Genomic DNA, 18,290 nt, shown 5'->3' with positions numbered 1-18,290 from the left:
GGCTTTATAGCTACATTACAACTCGGCTGCGATTATACAGTACACAGGGCCTTGTAAATATGTCCTGGAAAGAAAGGATGGCACCCGAGAGTGGCGATGGCTAATGGTATGCCCAACCTTTCACCTTAATGTCATGAGCTGGTCCTGGCCCAGGGAAGAAGAGTTGCAAAGTCATTAACACCTGAAGGCTGTTCAAAGCTTTGGGCAAGATGAACAGGTTGTCCAGATCCAGTTCCTCAGGGATCAATGATCACTCCAGGAGAACTGTTTGAAATCAGTAGCATAAGCATAAGGTAACTTCACAAAACCGACTAAATCCAGAACCAGCCTGGGGAATGGATGAATGAAGTATTTATTAAACACCTACTATGTACAGAGCATTGTGCTATTGATCCAAATAGAAAAATAAGGCAATTTGTACTCTACAGGAGCTTCCATTCTGATGGGGGAGACAATGCATAGGAAAGTTTTATCTGTAAGTCATATGCTCCTTAGGGTGTAGCATCAAAGCAGATGCTAAGGCCTCTTTGACCTCATTTCCACTGATAAAACCTGTTTCTGATGTTGAACCATTTGACTTTGGAGACAAGAACTTCCTTTTTCTGGGTCCTCAGTAAGTGGTTATAGCACCCCCAGGAGCTGTTGCCAGGCTGCATCTTCACAGTGGCTCTGGGCACTGGGCTGGAAGCATTGCCGTTCCCGAGATGCTTAGGTTCCAGATCTAGGGCTGTCTCCCGTCAGGGTCTGAGGAGGAAAGATGGTGGATGAGGTAATCATGCGGTTTGATTTGTCTGACACAGGCTGCCTCGTGGCTCTCCCTCAGGGTGCCTTGTTTCTTCAGCTGGCTGGCTTACTGGCCCTGTCTGTGGCAGTTGTTTGCCAGCTGGTAGTGATGGCTCACCCCTTCTCCAGGAGAGTTGTTTCTCCAGATGATGGCCTCCATTTTGAAGAGGGCTCCAGAGTAGTCAGCCTCCATTCCCCTCTTGATTCTGCCTCTCACTTTCCAGACTTAACTCTCATGCTCCTGATGGGGTCTGTTCTCCTATCCCCACCTCTTTTCAGCCTCCTTTTGTCTGTTATCTTTCCTCATTAGGATATAAGCTCCTTAAAGGCAGGGACTGTCTTTCCTTTGGCTTAGATCTGTACCCCAGAGAGCCTGGGACATGGCATATGCTAAATAAAAGCTTGTTGCACCCCTGGACTTTTTCCTTTGCTAGACGTGAAGCCAGGGAGAGCCCAGTTTTGTTCCTGCCTCTGACATTTACTTGCCATATGACCATTCACTGGACCTCAGTTTCCTTACCTGAACAAATAGAGATTCCATTCAACAATTTTTGTGGTTATTGCCTACTACTTACTTACATTTGTATGGTTCCGTAAGGTTTGCAAAATTCTTTGTTATCTCTTTTGAGCGATGTGCCAGTCACAGTGCCAGCAACAGGAATACAAGACATCTATAAACCAGCACCTGCCCTCATCAAGCCAATTCTTGTCAGTGTTATTAGCCCAATCTGAAGTCACATATTTCAGTTTGTTAGGCAAGTAGGTGGCGCAGTGCTTACAGCACCAGGTCTGGCACTGGAAAGACTCATCTTCCTGGGTTCAATTCTGGCCTCCGACACTTACTAGCTGTGTGAACCTGGGCAAGTCACTTAACCCTGTTTGCCTCAGTTTCCTCATCTGTAAAATGAGCTGGAGAAGGAAATGGCAAACTACTTTAGTATCTTTACCAAGAAATCCCCAAGTGGGATCACTGAGGATCGGACACGATTGAAAAATGACTGAAAATTGTAGGTTGTCATGTGATTTCTGTGATTTTCCCTGGTAGTTGGTATCATTTGCTCTGGGAAACTGATAGCACAGGGTTAATGAGGACATTAAATTGCAGAAAACAAACGAGAAATAAATCACCTTTCTCTTGTTGAATGTCCCAAACTGAGCCATGTTATTCATTCTGGAAGGTGATCTGTTTCATTCTTGGTTGACCAGGCTCCCGATGCCCTTTAGTGGAAATCATTTTTTTGGCTTAAACCTTGCCTGGCCCCAAATACCCATGGAGGAACCACCACACCTCAGCACCCACACAGATATCCTTGCTTTTCCCCCTCAGGCTCTCTGGGGGGCCCTGGTGACTGGCTGGGGCTTTCCTTTCTCTTCCTTTGAATCTCCTTAACATGCAACTGCTTTAGTGAAGAATACGGATTTTTTTTTACATGGTTTTCTTGCTTCCATTATTTAAAAATAAAATCTAAATGACAAGGAGTGGTACTGATTTTTTTTTTTTTGCTTTTGAAAAAGTAGGGTTAGTGGCCATCAGAGTTAATTATTTAGAGCGGGCTGGTTTGAAATTTTTTTTTTTAATCTGCAGATCGATTTTTATGTTGCCAGGCAAATCTCAGTTTGCAGTTGGCATTGTGTATTTCCTCCATCACTCTGCATTTGTATTCTGGTTGATCTCTTACTGTTTTTATTCAGGACAGCCTAAAAAAGAAAAAAAAATGAAACACTACTCCCAGGCTCATGACTTTTCATGCAGCATCATTTGGGCCAATAAATACTGCCCTACGATGGAGCCTCCAATATGTTTTCTCCACCCTCCACCACCCCCCCCACATGTTATATTTCAATTTCTTTTCAAATCTATGCTTTCCAAAATTGACACCATGTCTTTTTCCACCTGGAGCCCTGCCCAGAGTAGAGAAGAATCGAGGGAGTGACCTTCTTCGCTGTCTCCCCCGTTTGGTCCTTCCCATCAGCTGGCCTATATTTGCAGACATTTAACGAGCTGCACTGATTGGAAGAGATGACTCTGGGTGAGGAACCCTTTGCTATCGGCAGGTGGGTGTGTTTGTTCTTCCTTGCCTTTCTTCTTGAATGCCGCTGTTCCAGTGGGGCAGAGCATCCGGAAGAAGAGGCAGAGAGTGGGTTCTCTGAGCATCGCCCATTCTTAGCCACGCTCACTCAGGTCCATCAGCATGATGGACCAGCACAATCCAAAGCCATAGCTACTGATGTCCTGTGGAGAGGACTGGTGTCAAACCCCTATAGAAACCAGGGCCCCTAAGTAGTAAGCAAGGATGCCTGGGGGCCCTATAATGGCTTAGTTTTGAAATGTAATACTATCTGTGTTTCATTGTATTTTTATTTATTTTGTCCCATATCTCCCAATTCCATCTTGATGTGGTTCAGGTTGCACCCAGGAGCATTATAGGCCTCATGCTCCCCACCAGTTGCATGTTTAACACCTCTATTTTAGAAGCTGGTGGGACAAGAGGTTTGCTTAGGGTACCATTCTCCTTAGTACTCCCAGAGTGAATTTCATTATTCCATTTGGGCTCAATGCTTTCAGGTTGAATAGGAGGAAGGATCAGACTTCCACATAATATTCCACGGGAAGGACGAGCAGGGTGGTGTCACAAGTGGAGTTCTGGTACTTAGAGTCAGGCAGGCCTGGCTCTGACACTCACTAGCTGTGTGACTGAACCCGTTGTTGAACTTCTATGTGTCTCAAACAAATCACACAAAATTATAGAAGTCTAGAGTTGGAAGGGCCATCCAGTCCAACCCTTAACCCCCCTCACCCCCAACACAAAAAAAAATTCCCACTGCAACATAGCCAAGAAGTTGTTATTTAAAGATTCCCAGTGTGGGTGAATCCAACATCTCTCAAGGCAATGCATTCAAGTTTTGGATAGCACTAATTGTTAACAAGTTTTTTCCTTATATCTCCCCTAAATCTGACTTTTTAAAAAAAAATTTTCTTTTCAAATCTTGACTTTGACACATATCAGCTGTGTGACCTTGGGCAAGTCACTTAACAGAAGTTAAGTTCTTAACACTTAACATTTGCCAGTTCTTTTTCTTGCAGAAAAGGTACCTGATATCTATTGGTAGGGAGTTTTTTTTATCAGTGAAATCACTGGGTTTTGTCCCTATCCCTAACCCCTGGCCTGTAGAGCCAAATAAAAGAAGTCTGATGCCTTATTTTTGTTGTTGCTGTTTTGTTTTATTTTTCCCTAGCACTTATCTACCCAACAGAATGTAAGCTCCTTGAGGACAGGGAGTATGAGTTTTGTCTGGTTATCCCTAGTGCCTAACACACAGTAGATGTTAAATAAGCTCTTGTCAACTTGAATTGCATTGAATTACTAAGTCTCAACAGGCTGCTATCTGTACTCTTGAATGGAGTTTCCATAGCATGTACTTCCCCAGGCTGATGAAATTACAGATCACTCTCATATTCATTGGGGTTGCCCTGTTCTCAGTCTCCCCAAATAGGTAATGTCCATGGGTTCAGGCAAAGTATGAACAGGTATATTCTAGACAGAGACTCTGACCCAGGGATTGAACAAATACGTTATTAACTTGGATTTGTACAATGTCTCCTCAGGAGCTCCAGGTGAGTGCCAAGAAGAATCTTTAATCCTCCTCGTCATCACCCCAGAGAATCAGGAAAGGGGCAGTTAGTAATATCCCTTTGGGCAGCTCTGGCCTGGCTTATGATGCATTGTCCCTCAGAGTCCTGGCCTCTGGCTTCTGCATTCCATGACCACTCCAGGCTGGGCACCATTTTTCTCAGTTGCTGAATTAAAGGGCAGCGCTGCATCCTGCACCTTTGTCTCTGGCAGAGGGGGATGGCTATTTGGTTTGGGGGGTTTGGAGAAAGGGCCGGCCAAAGGAAATGCCTCCTCTACTTACCACTGCAGCTTGGCATCTATCCTGCATCTTCTGGTCTGAGAGATTTGTCTGGAGGACTGAAGGGTTAAGTGATTTGTTACCACCACCGCACCCCCAGTAGAAATGGTTCTGGAGTAGGGTCTTTTAGATCCTCAGGCAGTTTTTCTATACCTGCATCCCAGTTGTTTTCAGTGGGATAGGCATGAAATCCATAATAATAATAATCAGAACTCCCCACCTCATTTTAGCCCAAGCTCTTTAAGGTCTCCCAGATTCAGGGTTTTTGTTTGTTTTCTTTTTGTTTGTTTTTGTTCCTTTTGGTCAGGGCTTCTGATAGTCAGTTTGACTGCTCCCAGCTTCAGCTTGGGGACAAAAAACAGAGAATCACAGCTTTAGAGTTGGAAGGGAGCCCAGAAGTTATCTACCTCCTCTGTCTACAAATTAGGAAACTGAGGTCCAGGAGAAGAGATCCAAGATCTAGAGCTTAAAGGGACCTCAGAGGCCATCTCCACCAGTCCCCTCATTTGACACTGGAGAAAACTGAGGATTGGTGAGGATCAGTGAATCACCCAAGGTCACCCAGGCACTCAGCAACAGAAATTAGATTTGAACAGAGGTCTTCTGTCTCTAAAGCAGATACTGTCTTCACTGTATTATGTGATGAACAAAGAAGTGAGGGAAGTGACCGTAATTGGGTAATGGATAATGCAAACTCGTGGTTAGTTACCTAGTCCTAGTTTTGTGGTTTAGTCTTTTTGGTTATGCCCACTTTTCGTGACCCGTTTGGGGTTTTCTTGGCAGAAATACTAGAGTGCTTTGCCATTTCCTTCTCCAGCTCATTTTACAGATGAGGAAACTGAGGCAGACAGGGTGAAGTGACTTACCCAGGGTCACACAGCTAAGAAGTGTCAGATTTGAACTCAGGTCTTCCTGACTCCAGCCTAGTGCTCTATCCACTGGGCCATCTAGCAGCCTTTAGTAGAAGTCGTAGAGAGCAGATATCAGGGGCATTGTGACATGGTGAATAGACAGCTGGTCAAGAAGACTCAGGTTCAAATGCTGCCTCTACAGTGTAAGATCACAGGATCATTGGATGGTAGCTTTAGAGATGAAAAGGACCCCAGAAGTCCAACCTACTTATTTTATGAAGGAGGAAACAGAGGCCCGAGAGGTTAAGTCACTTGCCTGAGGTCACACCATGAGCTGGGGTTTGAATCCAGTCAGTCAGCATTTATGAAGTGCTTGCTGTGTGCTAGGTACTGTAGTAAGTGTTGAAGATACAAAGAAAGGCAAACAACTGTTCCTGCCTTCAAAGAACCTATAAACTAATAGGAAAAACAGCATGTAGGTAAGGAGGCATTCCTAGAACACAGACTGAGGAAGTGGAAGATGATCTGAAGGTCTGGGGGAGTGTAGTGGGTTAGGGATAAAGATTTACCTAGATAGTTTAGCACAAGATAATGAGAGAGAGAGACAGAGAGAGACCAGAGGAATGGAGGAGAGAGAGGGAGAGACAGAGATACAGAGAGAAGGAAGGAAGGAGAAGAGAGCAGAGGCATAGAAGGCAGTGGAGGGAGCTAGGGAGAGAGGACTGATGAACTAATGACGGCCTGGATCACTGATGTCTTCACAGAGGAGGTGACCGCACAAGATTCGAACTTTGAGAGGCAGAAATGAAGAGAAGGGTACATAACGTGGAGGATGTCTCATACAAATGCATGAAAGCAGGAGATGAGATGTCAAGGCTGAGGAGTGGTTGGGAGCAGGGTTTGTTAAGAGCATTAATGAGACAGAAGGCACGTTTGCCTGGCGAAAGATCTTTCTGAGCCAGGTCTTGGAGGGGGTTGGATGTAAGCCTGAAGAGCTTGTCTGAAAGCGGATGTTTTTATGTCAAGCAGTTTATATGACATTGATTGTAGTGTGTGTTCTTTGAGAGTTATTTGTAGCATTATCCTTAAGCCCTGGCAGTTAGTGCTGTGTGGTAGGTGGGCATGATTGCTCTGTCCTTGTAAAACTGAGGAGTACAAGGCCAAGAGAAGTTCAGGATCCTCCCGGTATGACAGAGCAAGTGCCATCGGAGGCCTTTGTTCTTCTGCTTGGCCTCCATCACTTTTCCAGGCAAGTGAATTAACCTCTCTGGCCTCAGTTTCCTCCTCCATAAAATGAGTAGGTTGGACTTCTGGAGTCCTTTTCGTCTCTAAACCTGCCATCCCTTCACCACACAGAAAGATCACACTGTGGCTCTGTGCCACAGAGGGCAATGAGAGCAATCAGAAGACCCCAAAATCTGCCCGGAATCTTGGAAATCCAATTTGAGGACCGTCCATATCTGGTGGAGGGGGAAGAGAAGGACAGCATCTAGAAGGTTATTATGCCTTCCCAGTCATTTATCTTTCTCTTTAACATTAAAAAATAGTTTATACCATTACCAGATTTGCCTTGTAATTTTACTAATTAAGTTTTAATTATCAGCATACAATTTTTGGTGTCCTTCAAGGGAAACATTTCAGGAGTTTGGGATTCAGTCTTTGTCACACCCTTTCCTCTAAAACCTTATTCTTTTGTCTCATTGTGGCATAGAGGTCATAGCTGATAGAAGCAGCTGGGTGGCACAGTGGATGGGAGCATTAGACTTGAAGTCCTGAGTTCAAATCTAACCTCAGGCACTTGGTAGCTGCATCACCCTGGACAAGTCACTTAACCTTTATCTACTTCAATTTCCTCATTGGTAAAATGGGGATCATAATAGCATGTTCCTCCCAGGGTTGTTATGAGCATCGAGTGAAATAATATTTATAAAGGTTTTGCAAACCCTGAAATGCTTTGGAAATGCTAGCTATTTTTCATTACTGTTACGTCGGTGATGATGATGATAAGGACGATGGTGATGGTGGTGATCATGATGACGATGCTGATGATGATGTGGATCATAACGATGATGACGATGTCAGTGACAGTGATGATGATATGATCTTCTTGAGGGTGATCCCAACTTCATTTTTGTCTTTCTATACCCAGTGCTTGACATAGCAATCACTTAATGAAGGATTGTTGATTGACAGACTTAGAGGCAGAAAGAACCTTACAGACCAGCTAGTCCCATTCTTTCTTAGATTCAGGTAGGAATCTGAAGCCTGATCTGTCTGCACGGGGTCCCATCAGGTAGTCACTGGCAAAGCCGGAATTTGAATCTGTGTCCCAAACTCGAGAGTAGAGCCTTTTGACCAAACTACTCTGTCTACTCTTCTCAGGTCATCTTGAGGTCCCATGCTATTGGGAAGCAAACTCTATCAAGCACTACCAGATAAGAAAGTTCTGTAGTAGGGGCCTGTCATCAGGCCAGTATCAACCTTCCAACTCTGGCTAATTGCCAGAAAGTGGTGCTTCCTCCCACCCAGCTGAAGTATTTTTTTTAGCCACACCGACTCAGGGGAAAAGTCTACTAAGATGTGAAAAGAATAGTGAGTGTCCTCAGTTGAACAACTGATGAAATCTCTATCCTTTTGAGGCTAAATAATTGACTGTTCTTTGAACACACGCCTCTCTTTTGAAGTACTTTGAGACATCTTTGAAGTGACATTTCCCTTTAGGTTCTAAAAAGCCAATGGAAATATAGAATCTGTCTCTTCTGTGTTTCCCTCTGAATGAACCACCTCAGCCCTTCAAACAGCTGCTATTTATTCCCTTTGACCTGGATTGTAATCGGTATCATGAGTCATACAGAATGGCCTTACTCCTAAAAGAGAGGTTTGCGTATTTGAATAAAAGTAATAACACGGCTACTGTGAAAACAACAAGGGGGATAGAATGGCATAGTAGAGGGTAGGCCTTAGTGTCCATAGGACTTGGGTTGAAGGCATGCTTATGGCCAATAGTAGCTGGGAAACCTTGAGGGTCACTCAATATTTTAGTGACCCAGGTAATTAAGAACATCATCACAGAATTTCAGAGTAACAGTCAACAAGTCCAGCCCGTTCCTCAGAGAAATCCCCACTGTCACACAACCTGTAAATTGTTGTTCAAGGCTCTGCTGGAAGACCTCCAAGGAAGGAGAACCCACCACTTCCCAAAGTAGTCCCATTCACTTTTTAGCATTTCTAATGTTTATGCAGTTCTGAGTGCAAATCTCATCTCAAATACTTACCAGCCATGTGACCCTGGGCAAGTCACTTAGCCTCTCTGCCTCATTTCCTCCACTGGGAAGGTCAGCTAGGTGGTGAAGTGGATAGAGTGCCCAGCCTGGAAGCAGGAAGACTCATCTTTGTGAGTTCAAATCTGGTCTCACGAGCCCGAGAAAGAAATGGCAAGCCACACCAGTATCTTTGCCAGGAAAATCCCAAATGGGGTCATGGAGAGTTGGACGTGACTGAAAATAACTCGACAACAAAAATGAATTAGGGGAGTGGACTCCATGGCCTCTAAGTTTCCTTCCAGCTCTAAATATATGATCTTGTAATTCTCTGAGTTGCCCATCTGCATTGGTGGAGGGAATTCGCATGCAAAAAGTTCTGTGTACAATGTACAATCATAAGTCTGGGCCCAAACTAACATTTATAGTATCTCAACACCTTCAAGGGAGAGCCAGTGATGTGTTTCATATGTGAGAGTCACTGAGGTCTGTATCCATAATCAGTAAGTACTGAGTTCCCTTCCAACTCTCAAATGTGATCTAGAGGGAACCAACCAGCATGGCGAGGGGACTGGGAATTAGGTCCTAGGAGGAAATGTTGGGAGGAACTGAAGGTATGTACTCCAACTGTCTCCTTTTAATAATGAGGAAACTTATATTACTTGCCCAAGGCCTCACAAGTAGTAAACACTGAAGGAGGGATTTGATTCCAGGGTCAGTACCCTTGCTCCTATAGCAGGCTGCCTCCCCCAATTTACATAGCCAACTTTCAGGTGATCCAGAAACGCTTGAGCCATGCCTGCATAGCCTTTCAGAAGGGAGGGGTCCCAGGAGGTGTCATTACTGGCACGCTGACTTTGGAGCAGATGTCATTGGAAATGGTCATCTAAATGCCTTTCTCCTCATGTTCCCATTTCAGTTTCTATGTGTGTCACTTATGTTAAAGTTAGTCTAGTTCACAGTTTAGCAAGTCACTTGCAGAAGAGTTGGATTCATCATGCTGCATAAGGGGGCCCATGAATCATTTTCTAAAAAAAAAAAAAAAGTTGAAGTTTCCAAAGCAAATTATTCAGATTTTTGAAAATGTGTCCTGTGTGTTCCGTAGATATCATCTGCTTTGAACTGTCATATACCAGCTCAGAAAGACCCCCATGTGCAAATCATTGCTTTCCAAGTGCTACAAATGAAGGAAGTAAAGCAGCACCATGCTAAGCACTTTACCAATGTTAGCCCATTTGATCCTAGCAATAATACTGAGAGTTTGGTGATATAATTGACCCCATTTTACAGTTGAGGAAACTGAGGCAGAAGTTAAATGACTTACTTGTGGTCACACAGCTAGTGAGGCAGGACTCACATCCAGATCTTCTAGCACTCTGTCTACTGTATGACTTAGCTGCATTTTTTATCTCCTTCCTCAACCCAATTGCTATACCTGTGATGATCAAAAGAGCACCATTCAAATCTGGCCTCAGACCAAACACTGGACACTTACTAGGTGTGTGACCCTGGACAAGTCACTTAACCCCAATTGCCTAAAAGAAGAGCGCCATTCCCCTCTATGTTAATGTAATGTCCCGTTTTTGAGGGCAAGACCTCTCTCACTTTTTGTATTTGTCTCCCCTGTGTTTAGCACAGTGCCTGGCACATAGTAAGCGCTTATTAAATGTCTTTTCTTTCATTAATTCATTGTTTCTTTCTTCCATGGATTTCTCTAACCAAGTAATAAGTCAGCTCTTTTAAGCTTTCACCTCATTGCCATTAAGCATCATGGCTTAATAATAGGTGCTTAAATAAAGGTGTGCTGACTGACTTATGTTACTCCTTCACATAAGAGGCATCGTCCCATTTAGATTAAATATGTCCACCACGTCAGTCTGATGAGGCTAGACAAATTATCTGGGACCAGCTCCATGTCCTTTCTTATCTTTCTTTACATTCCTCCATTTTAATGATTTCCTTCTTGTCAGGATAGTGTCCATGAAGATTCCCTCTCTCACTCCCAAACTGCCTGTTTCTCCCTCAAGAGCTACTTCCAGCCAGAGTTTTTCCTACCCTGAAATGGGTTGGGTGACTGACAGGCAGGAAGGCATATGCTGCTATGTAGAGAAGGCTTGGATCCCCAGCATTGACTCTGAGCAAACTTGGGTTTGTGTTCATAAATTATCTTTTTGTGCTAGTGAAACATTCTCTGTCTTAGTTTGGGTGCTCGGGCTATGCTGCTCATCCGAGGCAGACGTACATGTGCGATCCCCGAAGATAAATGCATTTTAAGAGGGTCCATTTTTAGCGTGTGCTGCTTTTTAAAAAACAAACATGTTTTCCTGCTGCTGTTCTGATTGGTGTGATACAATTGACAAGCAGATCGCGTCAAAAGGAAATATCCGGGCTTAATTGTAAGTTAAGTCTCTCTTAATCCAGGAGAGCATTTGAGATTCTGTCCAAGTGTTCAATTTCCCAGGCCGCTGAGGTCTGTGAATTTCTTTCCCCAGCCTCCAGGCTGCTGCAGCACAAGTCAGCATAGCTAATGCAGACAGATCTCCCTGCCTCTCTCTCCTCTCTCTCTCTCTCTCTCTCTCTCTCTCTCTCTCTCTCTCTCTCTCTCTCTCTCTCTCTCTCTCTCTCTCTCTCTCTCTCTCTCTCCGCTTTGATTCGATATGAACAGACTGGTAACTCCAATGCCAGAGAGGAATCTGACATAACTCTGCAGATGGCTATGTTACATTAACACACCTGGGGATTTTTCTTTAAGGAAAAGGTAACATTTACATGCTAATGATTATTTTTTTCCCTTGTTGCCATTTTTTCAGGACTGCCAGTCCCAAAGAGGAGCCCAAAGTCGGTAAGGACTTCTCATCTACTCTGGGGTTTTTCTGGGTGGTGGTTGGGGGGAAGAAGGTTATGGATGGCTTGGTTTGGGGGCTTAATTTTATGAACGGTGCTTTGTGGTGGTGGGGGATCAGAGGACTAATGCTGGAATCATTAAGTTCTGAGTGTCTGTTTGATGCAGCAAGGATTGTCTAAAACTGCAGACTGATTTGGGGACAGCCTCCAGCAGCCCGGTTAAAACATGTTTGAACATTTTTTAAAAGACACGTAAAGAAAAAAATCTACAACTATTTCAGTGGGTGACTTTCTTGGCTGTTTTAACTTGAAATAAATGTCATTGTTTCCTTTGAAAAAGGCTCCACCTTCGTTCTCAATAGCATTCCACCCTACCGGGTCTTCCTACCCTCTAATATTCCTATACTCCCTCCTCTCGCTTTTTCTGTGCACCAGGTGATGAATTATTTACAAAATATAAAGCATTCATGTTTAAGAAAGAACCCCACTGCTGGTACCTGGATTTATGTGTCCATGTAAAGCATGGGCTGAGTGATGAGTGTAAGACATTTCCTTGCTTTGGGGAGGGCAGCCTTTGTTGTTTCTGAGAGATTTTAGCACTACTATATTGCAGGTGTACAATTGTTTAAACTCTCTCTCTCTCTCTCTCTCTCTCTCTCTCTCTCTCTCTCTCTCTCTCTCTCTCTCACACACACACACACACACACACACACGCAATCAATATTTTGCTGTCCCTTCTAATCTGGATTACCTTTAGGAGCATTACCTAGTTGATAGGTTAGCTAATAGCTTAGAGGTTAGGATGGTGGTGAAAGCCTTGCTACTGGGAAACAGATTTAGAGGCTACTTTAAAACTCAAAATTGGAAACTCTGTTGCTTATGGAAATTGATTAGGCACAACAAGGCTTCCTATTTCATTAAAATAAGGGTGAGGTGAACATAAAACCTAGAAAGCTTAGCTGGGCACATTGAGAACTGTCCTAGCCTCTAAGACCCTCCTCTAAAACTTTGCAAAAGGTCTGTTGCCAGCTCAGACATTTGTAGCTTGTTTTGTTCCACCTGTCTGAAAGAGCTCGTGAGAAGGGGACAGTGGCTAGGGGAGCTAGAAGGAGGGGAGATTCCTTAGTAAAATTAGGGAGAGCCTCCTGCTTTCTTAAGCTTCTCTGTTAGTTCTTGTTTCCTCCTAATGAAAAGAAAAAGAAAAATCCCTGTAATAATTAATGCAATTCCAGTGGCTAGGAGCAGTGCTGATTAAAGGCACGTGACTTCAGGCCGCTACCACTGTCAGCTTACATTAATGTTGAGTCCCAGAAGTGTTACTCTGAGCTCACGCTAAAATCACAGAGATGTCCAGACGCGTGTGTGTGTGTGTGCTCATGTGTGTATGGGTGTGCATGTGTGCGTGGGTGTACATGTGTGCATGACTGTGTGTGTTATCCCTGTCACAGGCAGAAACTAATTTGGCCTCCAGTAAAATAGAAACGGGTCTGAGAAAACGCATGGGAAGAGCCCAGGCTGTCCGAGCCCCCACCTAGCTATTCTCTGGCCAAATAGCCTATCATGATTCCTGGCATCCTATATTTACGTTGCAGCATCGGTGATGAGCAGATTCAAATTGGGAGGGATTCAGAGATACTGGGGAGAATGGACTCCTCTTAATAATTTTACAGCTGGCTCAGCCTCTGCCTGGTTTAAGTGATTCATGGAAGTTCATTTGCATGTTTCAGCTGCACGGAAAGTCCTTTGGTGATGCTTACTGACTCTCTACACAGAGGAGGTCCAACTGATGGGGAACTGGGGCTCTGCTCTGGGCTCACTAAGGCTGGTTAATTTCCTGTGCCAATTTCCTTTTGTGAAAGCAATGTCATTAACAAGCCCATAGGTTTGGTCCTGCTCCTGGAAAAAGTCTCCTTCATTGCTTTTTCTCACTTGACTGGCTGTTAGTCACCACAGCCTGGAAGTGTGCTCTTGTTGGGGTGGAGAAGGGAGAGATCTCCAAGAACAGGTCCTTGCTTGGTCAGAGTCTGTGTCAGTTCTGAGCTGGCTATAGTCACCATGTCACTTTCCCCTCATCTCCCCTGGCAGCTGTCTCACAATACTCCCTGCAAGGGAAATTAGCAGGTGCTCCGTACGGCACATAAAACTGCCCTTGTCATCTGTGATGAGGGGGAGCACTTTTTGGGAAGACATCTATTTCAATGTCACACCCTCATCCCCTGATTTTTTACTTTGTGTGTTTAATGATAAACTATTTTGAAAAAAGGAAAGAATTTGGATTTGAGATTTGGGGTTGGGGTTTTTGTTTTGTTTTGTTTTGTTATGGATGGGGTGGTTCATGGACATTGAGATACTAGCTGTCAGGGTGTCTGAAGGCCGGTGAAAGAACAACTTGAGACCAATCACAGCTACAGAGAGCACATGATTGAATGTCCTAGGATCATGTCAGAACTATTTATAAGGATTGTAGCTCTTGAGCTGGAAGGAGCTTGAGGTTGTCTAGCACAAACCCCTGTCATTTTACAGACGAAGCAAATGATTCCCAACAAGTTTAAGACACTTAGTCATGGTCCCAAAGCAAGATTTTCCTTCCCCCATGTCCAGAATATGAATCAATGTGCCACACTGGTCATTGCCTCAGGTATGTGAATCTGACTTCCTCCCAGTGACCATCCCTTATGGCTCAGAAACTACAGTTGATTCGAGAGCATGGTGGCAGCATTCACTTTGCATGGGCTTTTTTCAGCATATTTCAATAATTTAAAGGTTTTGATGAGATCAGAAAAGCCTGCCTCTTTGATCTGGCTTTTCCCACCCAGATACTTCCTGTAGCTTTTCCTTAATAAAGCATTTTACCTGCTGGATTCAGCTGTAAGTATTGAATTTGTGGTTTGGGTACTCACTCAGGCCAGTGGTAGTGTCATAAGTACATTTAATATGAGCCACAATGAGGTGATTTGAGTGAAATCCTTGATTTTTTTTAAATGAATGGCAGAAACAAAGCCAGGTCATTTTCAGGGATTTTCATGGTTTTCTTTCACCTGAATCAGTCACCTGGACTAGAAGTTTATTTATTTATTTTTATTAATTCTAATTCTGTCTCACTCTTCTAAGTTCAGTCTAGGATTAGAGAAGGATGGGAAATAGAAATCTCCAAATAATCCAAAACTATCCTTATTAGCTAATCATGATTTCTCTCCCACCTTTGTCCACCTCCCGCCCCAGTTCTCTGAATTACTTAAAAGATAATAACAGTAGCAAGTTTTTTGATTTTTTACTGGATTCTTTTTTTTTTCTTCACTCTCTCAGTCCTCTGGAAGGTAGGCATTCAGTGGAGTGCCCAGTGGGGTATAAGGGTGGGAAGGGTTCAGGGTCAAGGTTCAATGGAGGTTCTAGTGGTGTAGGAAATATGTGGAAAGCTTGAGAGCTGCTGAACCCCATTACACTTCTATTTTCTGTTCTCTTGAAAACCTAGAGAAGAGACATTTTGCAGGTTTGGTTGGCTCTTCCAAGAATTATGTTCATTTCCAAGAACCAATATACGTTTTCTTGCCCAGGAAATTTTCCCCCCTTTCTTCCTCATCGATAGCCAAGGCCCCCCTATGAAGTACCTTTTTTTTTTAATCCACAAATGATCTAATGCGTATAAAATTCTTTGTCAACCTTTAGGCACTATATGAATGCAAACCATTACTGTTCCTATTAGATCCTAAAAAGATGAGACACTCAGAGTAAATGATTATAACTTGAATTTAGATAGTCCTTTAAAGTCTATAAAGCTTTGACTCTGTGAGGTCAAGGAGTGTATTATTATTATAGCATGTTTCATAGATGAGGCATCTGAAAAATGGGGCAGCTATGTGGCACAGTACATAGAGCACCAGGCCTGGAATCAGGAAGACCTGAGTTCAAATCCAGCCTCAGACACTTACTAGCAGTGTGACCCTGAACTAGTCACTTAACCCTGTTTGCCTCAGTTTCCTCATCTGTAAAATGAGCTGGAGAAGGAAATGGTAGACCACTCCAGTGTCTTTGCCAAGAAAACTCCAAATGGGGTCACAAAGTGTCAGACACGACTGAAATGTCTCAATAACTAACAAGATGAAGTGACTGGTCCATGGCCACACAGTTAGTAAGCAGTAAAGTGTGGGTTCAGGTAAGGTAAGGGGGGTAAAGATCTCTTCCTTGTTGTTAGACATTTCTTTCTTGTTGGTAAGGTTAGACAGCTCATTGTTTTCCCCTTCAGTCTTTGGTGACACATGGGGTCTAATTACTGATATTTGCAGTGTTTCATTTTGGTTTTTTCCTGAATGCAGTGTTGAGATCTGTTGTAGACTGAGGCCTCAGCAAGTAAGTGAACGGGAAATAATGTGGCCTAGAAATGACAAATTGATTCATAATTTTGCTTTAAAATGGATCAATTTGCCATATTTGTGCCATACCAATTCTTTTTATCATTTAGGTTCCTAAGTGCTGTCTATACTCATTTGCTTTTCAGAGCAAATATTTTCAGTTCATATTACAGATATTCCCATTTGCAAAGCACTCAGAGAACTACTGATAAGCTGATTTTTCCCTTGTACTTTTTCCTTATTACTGCCTCCCAATTTGACTATTCTCCCAGAGAGAATAACAATAACAATGGCAAAATAATTATAATAGTAGCAGTAATGATTCCACCATTGTGGCACAGTGGTGTCTGTAGTAGTGGACAGCTGTCTTTCCATGGGGTCAGGCCCTTATTCAACTACGTCCTGGCCGTGTGACCCCAAGAAGCCACTAGATCCCATAGGACTCCAAACAGTTCGGTAAGACCAGAGGTTACAGGACTCTCACATTTTGGTCTTGGAAATGCCCTGAATTGATTGGTAGAGGGAGTGATCTCACTGAGAGTATCCTGGAATGAAATCACAAGGGCCATCCAAAAAAGTAATATTCCCAATGATAGCTAATATTCCCATGGTGCTTTAAGGTTTGCAGAGCATTTCACTTACATAAATAAATTTAAATTTGTTTATTTGATCCTTATAACAATTAAGTGAGGTAGATATTATGGGTCCTATTACTCCCATTTTAAAGATATGGAAACTTAAGATTCAGGAAGGTTCAATGACTTCTCATGATCAAAACCACCACTGTCAGGGCCATGTCTATTCTGACACATGGCCAACCTTCTTCTGTGCTGTACTTCACTTTTTACTCAATACACACACACACTCACACACACACACACACACACACACACACACACACACACCCATACACCCATTCTGATGGTCTTGGGACAGTCAACAAAGCTGTTCCAAATGAGGCCAGTGACCCTCTCCCCCACAGAATATGTCCCACTGAATTTGGCCACTGAGGAACAGAAATCTGCCTCCAGTTTGGGGTCTTTCTATTCTTAGCACTGTTACTAGACATGTTGCTATTGTTGAAACTGGTTGATCTGAGAGACTCCCTCTTTCCAGATCATAGAATTTTAGAACTTGGGGATCAAAAATTTTTTTTTAACAGATGAGGAAAGTAAGGCACAGAGAAATAAAGTAGCTACTACCAAAGCATGGCTAATAATAATTCATGGTGATGACAGTGATGATGATAGTAGAAACTCCCTTTCATATAGCACTTATAAAGATTCAGAAGGTATTTAGTATAGTAGACAGGGTCCTGGACTATCTTGCCTCAAACCCTTAAGCAAGTACTTCCTGCCCCCTCGTTCTCTCCCATGAAGCCACTTTTCCTCTAAAGCCCAAGCCTACTGACCATTCCCCCTGTTCTCTTACCCCTACATCACCCTGACTCCCATGACCTCACTGTAGTTAATTACTATGCAGGTGAGGAAACCCAATCCCTAATGTCTCATTACCAACATAGGCTGATTGATGTAGAGTTGGGAGGGACCTCAGAAGCCATATCCTCCCTTCCCTTCATGTTTTACAGATGAGGAAATGGAGACCCACAAGCTAATACAGAGAGTAAGTTCCAAAGGTGGGAATCAGAACCCAGAGTTTCTCATTTCACATCTAGCAGACACTGTGTTCCCTCTCCAAACTGGTCCATCAGGCCATTGGCTGTGATCCAGCAGACCAGTTTTTCATTCTAGAAAGGTCATAATGGGGCAGGATCTGTGCTAGACATAGAAGATACAAAGACAAAAATGAAACAGCCCCTGCCCTCCGGAAGCTTACATTCTCTGTACAGAGACCATTATATACAGAATACATACTAAATAAGTACAAAGGAGTTTAGGTAGAACATGAAATGAGGTGAGACCTGGTATTTCTGATCAGTTTGGACAGTGAATATACTCTAGGTCCCACGCCTCCTGGGTGGTTCTAAAAACTCCTGAAATAGCAAACAGTGACCGTGATTGGAGAGTTGTATAAATATGGCCTCTGTGTGAGGTTCTTGACAGTGACCCAAGAAAGGATTGCATCCTAACTAATTAGCATATTCATGACTTATCAGTGGTGGGTGCTGAACCTTCCTGACTCCCTGCAGATAGCCTGTCTTTAGAAAACTCGAGTTTCTAACAAGATCTTAAACACTGAATACATTTTCAGATTAAGTCATTCTCCTAATTGAGCTCCATTTTAAAAAAATGAAATGAGGCTATCTACATGAAAACTCTTAATGGGGTAGG

General features: G+C 43.3%; 1 protein-coding gene across 21 annotated transcripts in view; it reads left to right on the top strand.

Moving 5' to 3' along the window:
- Positions 1-18,290, top strand: part of MAGI1 (membrane associated guanylate kinase, WW and PDZ domain containing 1) — a 711,509-nt gene that overhangs the window by 643,537 nt on the left and 49,682 nt on the right. For all 21 annotated transcript variants that reach the window (XM_078152122.1, XM_078152126.1, XM_078152128.1 and 18 more), the window contains one exon: positions 11,617-11,648. In XM_078152122.1, coding sequence (XP_078008248.1) covers positions 11,617-11,648 — 32 coding nt within the window. The remainder of the gene's footprint in view (positions 1-11,616; positions 11,649-18,290) is intronic.

Source organism: Phascolarctos cinereus, unplaced genomic scaffold, assembly GCF_003287225.1.
Source record: "Phascolarctos cinereus isolate Bilbo 61053 unplaced genomic scaffold, phaCin_HiC Scaffold_4;HRSCAF=312, whole genome shotgun sequence".
Taxonomy (NCBI): domain Eukaryota; kingdom Metazoa; phylum Chordata; class Mammalia; order Diprotodontia; family Phascolarctidae; genus Phascolarctos; species Phascolarctos cinereus.
Note: the sequence above shows the minus strand (reverse complement) of the source record. Positions and strands in the feature narration are given on the sequence as shown.